At 35.3% G+C, this 11,770-nt stretch overlaps 2 protein-coding genes across 2 annotated transcripts; both read left to right on the forward strand.

The window, feature by feature from the left end:
• The first annotated feature begins 5,854 nt into the window (after positions 1-5,854).
• On the forward strand, positions 5,855-6,835 carry LOC122517918. The gene has a single exon (XM_043636536.1). It carries the CDS (start codon positions 5,855-5,857, stop codon positions 6,833-6,835), a length of 981 nt encoding a protein of 326 aa, XP_043492471.1.
• A 2,329-nt stretch (positions 6,836-9,164) lies between these two features.
• On the forward strand, positions 9,165-9,647 carry LOC122517919. Its single transcript, XM_043636538.1, has one exon. It carries the CDS (start codon positions 9,165-9,167, stop codon positions 9,645-9,647), a length of 483 nt encoding a protein of 160 aa, XP_043492473.1.
• Positions 9,648-11,770: the final 2,123 nt, after the last annotated feature.

The following is an 11,770-nucleotide window of genomic DNA, read 5'->3' on the forward strand; positions in this document are numbered from 1 at the left end:
GAATAAACCATAAAAATACTATATACTACACTTTAATTACCTTTATTTGCAAGCGTGAGCATTTTCTTTTTTTGAACATTTATTTATATTTAATTTTTTGATACAAAACTTAAAACTTTTTAAGCGTTTTGTTTGCGATTTTGTAACTGTCTTCTAAATGTCCAACAGGATTCAAATCGATACACTCCTTTATATTGTTGTATCTTTTCATTTGGTAAAATTATATTAGTTCACATTGTAGAAAATCTGTTAAAAAAACATCTGACTTCAGAAATTGAGAAGCTTAAAATAAGAGAGATAGAAAAAAACTTTTTTTTATAAGATTAATGTTTAAATATATAGCAGAGAAAGAAATTATATATATATAAGATATAAACTTAACATTTTAAATGATAACATCGCAGTTAAAATTAGAATAATATAATATTTTATGCTATTTTTAAAAATAATTAATACCTATTACTATCAAAACTAATTCCATCACAAAAATGACTACTTTTCATCTGTTTTAATAAGTTCCAAAAATCACATCGATGCTTGAAAAATAAAAAGTAAAATCTGTAGACACGTTGGTTTTAATATTTGTTATTTATACATCAGAAAACAATTTGCTCTTATTTGAATGTTAGTCATAATAAGCAAAATCAATTTTAATAATACCAATAAGATACCTCGATTTTAAAAATTCAATAAATTTTTATGTGAAATTTTAATGTTAAAGATTTTGGGTCTGTACAAAATAAAAAATAGTACGTAAGGTTCTCGCGCGTAGGAAGCGAAACTTCTATCTATGATCAGCTAAATTTTTATTTTTATTGATGGAAATGGGTTGTTGTTTAAAGTGTCGCATGTTTTAAACTGTAAATTGTACTTTATTCATCGATTTCCATTGGTTGAGATGTAAAAATGAAATGATAGGTTTATGATTACTGAAGTATCATACGAATAATTTGTAATTTAAAGTTTTGCAAATAACGGAAGAATACAGCGTCGATGATAGTGCTTGATCTCATTGTAAATTAATGTTGTCATTGTTCATTTTTGAATGAAGTTTTTCGCTCAAAAATTGAATTAATGACTGCTTCGTTCGAGTTTTTTTTTCCATTTCTTACGTTACTTATCCACAATCATTTTTGAATGAAACGCTACACAGAAACACAGTAGACGCGCAATTGGTGTGAGAGCGAGAGAGTAGGAACGATTCTCTCTCTCTATCTTTTTAACTGCCGCTGAAAAACAGTAGACGCGTTTGTGGCGAGAGAGAGAGAGAGTGAGAGAGAGGGAGTGAGAAAGAAAGAGTAGGGACGATTCTCCCTCTCTATCTTCCTAATTGACACGTTTGTTGGAAGAAGAGAAGCGTCGCGCTGCACATGCGCAAAGCCTTCGTTATATCGTATGCGAGGGAAAGAGTAGAAACAACGTTCTGTCCTCCTCGCTCGTTAAGTATAGAGAGGGAGAATCGTTCCTACTCTCTCACTCTCACGCCATGAGCGCGTCTATCGTATGCGAGAGAAAAAGAAGAGCGTAGTATGAAATTTTAAGAGTATTGTTTTTTGCATTTCAATTTATAAGTGTTAATTCGAAGAAACGAAAATTTAACCATAGGCCAGTCAACGCGGGCCTAACTTCCAGATTCTTAGGCAAACGCGTGCATCTTTGTCCTAAGGGTAAGTTGACGATGCTGAATCGAATGGTGCTAATTTTATTTTTACATTTCCTAATTTCTAATTATATATAGAAAAAAAATTAAAATTATTACAAAAAAATTAAAAGCAATAAATTTTTTTACATCTTGCACAAATAAAGGAAGATTTATTACTTAAATTACAAATTCATCCTGTAAATACCATCCTAAAAAATGTCTCGTTTCGGCACATTAAAAATTAATTTTTGTTATTTATTGGATATTATTTAATTTTTAATTAGTAACTTTATTACTCGCGTAATAATGTTGATTTCTTAATAAATTTTATATCGTTAGTGCAAAAGTTGAAAAAAATCTGAGGTGGGACTCACTGACCGTCTCCTTGTTAAGGATAGAAAAACTTATAAAAAAAATAATTCCCCCACGAAGAATCGAACGTTAAATACCCAGCGCGAGAAGCGAAGACGTTACTACTTACGCTAACGCACCACTTGGTAATTGTTTAATTTCTTTCGTACAATTCTTAAGACTTCGAAGATGAATCAGAATGCATTACTGTTTTCTTATAACATAATAAAAATGAATTAAAATTATGTATAGACAAAAAATAAATTCCACGTTTTTAGAATATCCTTTCATATATATCTTGAATTAATTTTATGTGTGGTTATAAAATTCTTCTTTTTCAAATATGTATTTAATATGATAAACTAATAAATTTTTACGAGACAAAAAGTCAGTAATTTAAAATTTTATAAAATACATAATTTAATAGGAAAAATATTTAAATTTTAAATTTCGTCTTAAAGAGAATACGTATTCAATTTGATATAGAAATAAATTTTTGTGAGGCAAAGAATTTATATCAATTAATTATTCTAATTAATTTTATGGCGAGACACAAAATTAATTTATTATTTTTACTCTCAACTAAATAATAATAGTTTCTGTTAAAATGAATTATTTTTTTTTTACTCAAGGTTCATTATTTTTGACAATAAATAAAGAAACGGCGTGCCATAAGCATCAAGATTCGATTTAAAAATACCGCGCTTATACGCAGATATATATAGATATACAAAACGCTCGACACACGATGGCCAAGACGTAAAATTCTGTCTACCGAATGAAAAAATAGAAAGAGAGAAACATCGGTTTTCTTTCTCACTCGCACTCGTATACAAAACGCTCGACGCACGATGGCAAGACGTAAAATTCTCGCTCCGAAAGAAAAAATATAAAAAGAGAAATATCAGAACGCTCAACAATCGATGGCCAAGGACAATAATACTCGTTATCGCATGATAAATAAAAAGAGAGAAGTATTGGTTTGTTCTCTCACTCGCACTTTCATTCAAGACCGAGAGTCCCGAAGATTGCCGAAGATCCTTCGTTTGTGTATTAGTGCACACGGACGCTCGCACGCATACTAGCTCGCTCGCGTGTAAAACGCGACGGAGGGATAAGCTTGCTTTCTCCCACTCTTAAAATTTTGTTCCCATCTTCAATCCAATTTTATTCGCTTATTTTTTAAAATACGAAGATAACTCATAGAACATTTTTTTAGTATTTTTCAATTCTCTACAACTTTTGTTTGAAACTTTTTTCGATTAAATGCCTAGATTCTAGAAGATAAGGCCATTTTTTACCCTTTTTTACCCTTTTTCTCAAAACCTCGGGATCAAATTTAAATAAAATTAGCACCATTCGATTCAGCGTCGTCAACTTACCCTTAGGACAAAGATGCACGCGTTTGCCTAAGAATCTGGAAGTTAGGCCCGCGTTGACTGGCCTACAAAAGTCTTTTACACAATGATTTTGTATTTCCTATTTAGTGTATTATTCTGTAGGAAATAGTTATTCTAAAAATTGTAAAGCATTCAAAAAATACAATATTGGCAAAAAAAATAAATAACATTTGTGGGGTGTTTTGGATTTCAATGGACAAGAATTTCTTGAAATTAAAAATGATATGGAAAAATTGTTGACTATGTGGCACAACCGATAAGCTGAAGTTTTCAGATAGGCATAATAAAAGGGAATATATTTTAATTCGAATAGAAGAATAAGAATACATTTATTTCGATCAATTAGTTATTTCATTTATTATTTACTTTGATACTAAATTGATTATTTTTTACATTCAATTGAAACATATATAACTTTATGTTGACATATTTGTCATTGTGCCTTGGCGAAAAAATTCCAATCACAGCCTAAAACTTATTTTTTGCTTTACTTATCATAATAAATGTATAATACTGGATTCTCAATAAAAATCATTGTGTCATAGACATGTAACACTTGTAACGAACATTAATAAGAATTCTTTTATTACTTTTTAGTCGCTCAAATTCAAAAGATACGTAAAAGAACAATTTGCCTTGCGTCATTTCTATTGGTATTTGACGTATGAAAGAATTGAATATCTGTATAGATTCTTGCATTACCACCAGAAACGAAGGATCTTCGGCAATCTTAGGGACTCTCGGTCTTGAATGAAAGTGCGAGTGAGAAAACAAACCAATATTTCTCTCTTTTTATTTATCATGCGATAACGAGTATTTTTGTTTTGGCCATCGATTGTTGAGCGTTCTGTATACGAGTGCGAGTGAGAAAGAAAACCGATATTTCTCTCTTTCTATTTTTTCATTCAGTAGACAGAATTTTTCGTCTTTAGTCCAGTCAACGAGGGCTGTTTGCTGCGATCTCAGGAAAAAAGGTGGAAACTTGATAATAGAGTAAATAGATGACGCTGAATCGAATGGTGCTGATTTTTTTGAGGTAAAAAGTGCCGTTTTTGAGAAAAAGAGTAAATAAGGGTAAAAAATGGCTTTATCTTAGAATCTAGGCATTTATTTGAAAAAAGTTTTAAACAAAAGTTGTGGAAAATTAAAAAATACATAAAAAATGTACTATGAGTTATCTTCGTATTTTCAAAAATAAGCGAATAAAATTGGATTGAAGATGCGAAAATAATCGTAAGAGTGGGGGGAAAGCAAGTATTACCCCTCTGTCGGTTTTTACACGCGAGCGCACTAGTATTCTAGTGTGCGTGCGAGCGTCTGCGTGCACTAAAACAAACGAAGGATCTTCGGCAATCTTCGGGACTCTCGGTCTTGAATGAAAGTGCGAGTTAGAAAACAAACAAATTTTTCTCTCTTTTTATTTATCATGCGATAACGAGTATTATTGTCCTTGGCCATCGATTGTTGAGCGTTCTGTATACGAGTGCGAGTGAGAAAGAAAACCGATATTTCTCTCTTTCTATTTTTTCACTCGGTAGCCAGAATTTTACGTCTTGGCCATCGAGTGTCAAGCGTTTTGTATATCTATATATATATCGGTGTTTAGGCGCGGCATTTTTAAATCGAATCTTGATGCTTATGGCACGCCGTTTCTTTATTTATTGTGAAAAATAATGAACCTTGAGTAAAAAAAAAAATAATTCATTTTAACAGGAACTATTATTATGTAGTTGAGAGTAAAAATAATGAGTTAATTTTGTGCCTCGCCATAAAATTAATTAGAATAATTAATTGATATAAATTCTTTGCCTCACAAAAATTTATTTGTATATCAAATTGAATACGTATTCTCTTTAACACGTTCAGGCCGGGGCGAAAATCTGCGTTCTGCCGCCTGAGGCGGGAGCGTCTTACCGCGTTACGCTTCGTGGGGCAGGGCAGTATTGTGGCCGTCACGCCAAAGCTTGGCGCCACCGGCACTCTTACCGTCACGCCGCTAGTGACGAAACCAAAGAATTAGGAAAGCACCAAGTATATGAACAGCCGCTACTATTCGCTCTCTTCCGTTACAACCACCGAGCGAGACACACGTGTTTAACTAGCAGCGTTCAAAGACTGAACTCTAGTCACTACTTCCGTTTTCTCATTATTACATTTTGTTAAGTTTAAAATATATATTTTGTAAAATCCTTTTTGATACGTTTAAAATATAAAAATATTCTAGTAATATTCTTCCCTAGTGAATTAATTATTATTGCATATCGACGAACACGCTACAATTGGTGACCCCGACGTGATCAAAAAGGATTATTCAACCACGTGCTACCGACGTGATCAAAAACGATTAAGAGAAACCACGTGCTAACTTACGTGATCCAAAATCTTCAAGGCCGCGTGCAACCACGTGCATTCTTAGTATAAAAGAGGACCATTATCAAAGAAAAGAAAATCTACAAAAAACATGTCGTTCGATTTGACCCGCTCACCACCAGTCACAAGAGCCGCAGGACGGAACGAAGACACGGCCAACATGGCAGAAAACACGAGACGAATGCCTCAAGAGGCATCCACTTTCCAACAGGCGACCTTTGGAGCGGAAACAGCTAGCCATCTCACAACCACAACTACAGCTGATTTAGTAAACGAGGTTACAGTCAGATTACCAACATTCTTGAGCAGTATGCCGGACATTTGGTTCCAACAAATCGAGTATATCTTTAAGAACAGACGTATCACTTCGGACGCCAGGAAGTTCGAACTTCTCTTCGAGGCATTGACCCCTGATATAATGGACAAAATATCTGACTTTCTTCGAAAACCACCGGAAGGAGATAAGTATAACGCTATTAAAAGACTCATATTACAAAGATTGACAGATTCGAAACAGAAACAAATTTTAAGATTCCTCAATGAACTACAATTGGGCGATAGACAACCGTCACAATTTCTACGGGAAATGCGCAATCTGAGCGGTGATTTGGTCCATGAAGAATTTCTTCGTACCAAATTCCTCCAAAGCATGCCCACAAATATCCGAACATACTTAGTTGGTTGTACAGAAGTTCCTCTAGGAAAGTTGGCGGATATGGCGGATGCGATGCTGGAAAGTTGCGCGGAATCGGGTGTGATGGCCGTCTCGCACCGTAACGCCGCCTTTGGGAACCAAAGCGTTAGGGATACAAGGATGGATATTTTAGAAGAAAAATTAAATAGCCTCATTTTGAGATTCGACAGCTTAAGCAATGAGCTCAGACTCGCTCAATCTAATAACAACAACTACAGACGCAGTCGCAGCCGTTCGGTGTACCAAGGTCAACGATTCCCCAGCCGATCACGCTCCCAGGAGGGGATCTGCTATTATCATCGCCGTTTCGGCATAAATGCACAACGCTGTACACTGCCTTGTAGCTTCTCACAGATGAAGGACAAACAGGGAAACTAGAAGTGCTGTCCGCGGCACAGACGGACCAGGGCAGCACCATTTCACCACAAAAGACAGAAACACCATGCTCTCAATCCCAGGCACAGCTACTAAGACGACAATCCACAGCATATCAACTGTTAGCCACGACATGCCATTTGCAGGTTTGCTATCACAATACATTGATATCACTAAACCCAATTTCTTTTTGCCAGACGCAAAGAGTGCGTTCAGTCACACCATCGTCACTGTAGGACCACCTGTTACTGAACGTCCACGTAAACTCTTTGGGGAAAAAGCAACTGCAGCTAGAGCTGAGATACGCAGACTCCTGGACAACGGAGTAATACGGCCATCCAGCAGCCCTTGGGCAAGTCCAATACATCTGACTAAGAAAAAAGACAATACATACAGACTATGTGGTGACTACCGCAAACTAAACAGTATCACAGTACCAGACAAATACTCACCACCATTAATTCAAAACCTATTCTTAAATATTCACGGTAAAAAAGTCTTTTTAACCATCGATTTAACAAGAGCTTACAACCAAATACCAGTCAATGAGAACAGCATACAAAAAACAGCCATTACAACACCTTGGGGATTATACGAGTACGTTGGAATGCCATTTGGATTAAAAAACGCTACTCAAACATTTCAAAGATATATTGACTACATATTTAGGGAGTTGGACTTTGTATTCATTTATATTGATGACATTCTGGTCATGTCTGAAAATCACAAACAACACACTGACCATCTACAACAAGTCTTCCAGAAACTACATGATCACAAACTATCAATCAATGTCAACAAATGCATTTTTGGACAGGAACAAGTACCTTTTCTTGGCTATCACATCAGCGGTGAAGGATATCATCCAAATCCTGACAGAGTAAAAGCTATTGACGATTTTCCACTCCCATCAACAGTCTTGGAACTTCGGAAATTTCTAGGCATGTTCAACTACTATCGACCTTGCATTAAAAACGCAGCGCAGTTGCAACTGCCTCTTACAGTCTATCTTAAAAATTCTAAAAAAAAAGACAAAACTCCTATCTCCTGGACTGAAATCTCAAAACAATCCTTCTATGATTGCAAAAAAGCACTTTCCTCTGTAACTCTTAACAATTACCCAATTCAAACTGCAAAACTACGACTCACGACAGACGCTTCAACCACAGCAATCGGCTCAACGCTTGAACAGCTAGAACATGACAACCAATGGAGACCGATTGGATTTTTCTCACGGAAACTGACAGAAACTGAAAAACGGTACAGCACATACGACAGAGAACTTCTTGCCATTTTTGCTAGCACCAAACATTTCAAACACCTCTTAGAAGGACGACAGTTTACAATACGAACAGATCACAGACCACTGACTTACGCCTTCTCACAAAAACTAGAAAAGGCATCTGAACGACAACTTAGACAACTAGACTACATCTCACAGTTTACAACGGACATAGTCTACGTAAAGGGTGAGGAAAACGTAGCTGCTGATACTCTTTCAAGAATCAACACAATCGACATACCAACGACATTAGACTATCAAACAATTCAACAACACCAACAAGACGACACTGAACTTACAGAAATACACAGAAACAATACTACTTCTCTACAGTTAAATAAACTCAAACTTGACAACACTAGTATTTACTGTGACGTATCGACTGGAATCATCCGACCTTATCTTCCTGCTACTCTTCGTAAAACTGCCTTTAACATCATTCATGGACTTTCGCATCCAAGCAAGAAAGCAACTTCACGACAACTACGGCAGAAGTTTGTATGGCCAAGCATCAACAAAGATACAAATACTTGGTCAAATGATTGCATACCATGCCAACTTTCCAAAGTACAACGACTCACACACACTCCACCTCAACACATCAACATACCGGATGATCGATTTAAACACATACACTTGGACATCATAGTACTACCTGAATACAATAATTACAAATACTGCTTGACTATCATTGACCGTTTCTCCAGATGGCCTGTTGCAATTCCATTAAAAGATACTACAGCGGATACCATCATTACTTCACTCTTCGACCACTGGATCGCACATTATGGCACGCCTACTACAATAACAACTGATCAAGGTTCACAATTCGAGTCATCCTTGTTTCAGGCCTTCACAAGATTCATCGGTTGCAATAGACAACGCACAACACCTTACCACCCACAATCAAATGGTATGATCGAACGATGGCATCGCACACTTAAATCTTCATTAATGTGTTCACCAAAACCTTGGACAGAAATACTGTCCACAGCATTACTTGGACTCCGTAACAGCTACAAGGAAGATTTACAAGCCTCACCAGCTGAGATGCTTTATGGAACTACCTTACGCAATCCAGGTGAATTTTTCATTAACAATGACTCTGCAGCTAATCCACAGATCTTTATAGAAAAGCATCGTGAATACATGAGAGGATTGAGACCGACACCAACAGCTCATCATATAAAATCAAGGATATTTATTCCAAAAAACCTCCATACTTGTACTCATGTATTTATTCGCTCAGATCATGTCAAAGCACCGCTAGAACAACCCTATCGAGGACCATACAAAATTACAAGAAAAAAATCTGATACAATTTTTGAATTAGACATAAATGGTACGCTTAAGGATATTAACATTGACAGATTGAAACCTGCCTATATATCAAAAACGGACACAGAAAACGACGCTCAACCTACAGTAATCAATCCAATGCCTGAACACCACTGGTCAGCAACAACCAATATACCAACCAAAACATATGTTAAGAAGAAAGTCTCTTTCAACTTACCGTCTCAAGAGACTTGAGGGGGAGTATTGTGGCCGTCACGCCAAAGCTTGGCGCCACCGGCACTCTTATCGTCACGCCGCTAGTGACGAAACCAAAGAATTAGGAAAGCACCAAGTATATGAACAGCCGCTACTATTCGCTCTCTTCCGTTACAACCACCGAGCGAGACACACGTGTTTAACTAGCAGCGTTCAAAGACTGAACTCTAGTCACTACTTTCGTTTTCTCATTATTACATTTTGTTAAGTTTAAAATATATATTTTGTAAAATCCTTTTTGATACGTTTAACATATAAAAATATTCTAATAATATTCTTCCCTAGTGAATTAATTATTATTGCATATCGACGAACACGCTACAGTATCGTTGCTAGCAACGCCGCCCCACGGAATATTAAAGTGTGACCCACAAATAGGTCACCCCGCCCCACGGGAATGGACAAGTGTGACACAGCAGTGGGTCACGCCGCCCCACAGAACAGCCACTTGTGACCTACTGGTGGGTCACTTTGGCGTGAACGTGTTGAGACGAAATTTAAAATTTAAATTTTTTTTTCCTATTAACAACATTATTACTTAAATTACAAATTCATCCTGTAAATATCATCCTAAAAAATGTCTCGTTTCGGCACGTTAAAAATTAATTTTTGTTATTTATTGAATATTATTTAATTTATAATTAGTAACTTTATTACTCGCGTAATAATGTTGATTTCTTCATAGATTTTATATCGTTAGTGCAAAATTTGAAAAAAATCTGAGGTGGGACTCACTGACCGTCTTCTTGTTAAGGATAGAAAAACTTATAAAAGAAATAATTCCCCCACGAAGAATCGAACGTTAATACTCAGCGCGAGAAGCGAAGACGTTACTACTTACGCTAACGCACCACTTGGTAATTGTTCAATTTTTTTCGTAGAATTCTTAAGACTTCGAAGATGAATCAGAATGCATTACTGTTTTCTTATAACATAATAAAAATGAATTAAAATTATGTATAGACAAAAAATAAATTCCACGTTTTTAGAATATCCTTTCATATATCTTGAATTATTTTATGTGTGGTTATAAAATTCTTCTTTTCAGATATGTATTTAATTTGATAAACTAATAAATTTTTACGAGACAAAAAGTCAGTAAATTAAAATTTTATAAAATACATAATTTAATAGGAAAAATATTTAAATTTTAAATTTCGTCTTAAAGAGAATACGTATTCAATTTGATATACAAATAATTTTTTGTGAGGCAAAGAATTTATATCAATTAATTATTCTAATTAATTTTATGGCGAGACACAAAATTAATTCATTATTGTTACTCTCAACCATAATAATAGTTCCTGTTAAAATGAATTATTTTTTTTTTACTCAAGGTTCATTATTTTTGACAATAAATAAAGAAACGGCGTGCCATAAGCATCAAGATTCGATTTAAAAGTGCCGCGCTTATACGCCGATATATATAGAAATATAGAACGCTCGACGCTCGATGGCCAAGATGTAAAATTCTTGCTACCAACAGAAAAAATATAAAAAGAGAAATATCAGTTTATTGTCTCACTCGCACTCGTATACAGAACGCTCAACAATGGATGGCCAAAACAAAAATACTCGTTATCGCATGATAAATAAAAAGAGAGAAATATTGGTTTGTTTTCTCACTCGCACTTTCATTCAAGACCGAGAGTCCCGAAGATTTCCGAAGATCCTTCGTTTATGTATTAGTGCACATGGACGCTCGCACGCACACTAGCCCGCTCGCGTGTAAAAGCTGACTGAGAGGCGGGACTTGCTTCCCCACTCTTACAATTACTTTTACCACTCTTTCTCGCTTACTTTTGCAGATACGAAGATAAACCATAGAATTTTTTTTATGTATTTTTTAATTCTTTATAACTTTTGTTTGAAACTTTTTTTGATTAAATGCCTAGATTCTAAGATAAGGCTATATTTTACCCTTTTTTACCCTTTTTCTCAAAACCTCGGTAATTGATTTTAATAAAATTAGCACTATTCGATTCAGCGTCGTCAACTTACTCTTAGGTCAAATTTTGAAGCTGTTAGTAAGAAAAGTTGATGTTTGGCCTTCGTTGACTGACCTAATATGCGAAGAGTTTGGATTGAAGGTGCATAATGGG

The sequence above is a fragment of the Polistes fuscatus genome, unplaced genomic scaffold (genome assembly GCF_010416935.1).
Source record: "Polistes fuscatus isolate 324 unplaced genomic scaffold, CU_Pfus_HIC Scaffold22, whole genome shotgun sequence".
Lineage (NCBI taxonomy): Eukaryota > Metazoa > Arthropoda > Insecta > Hymenoptera > Vespidae > Polistes > Polistes fuscatus.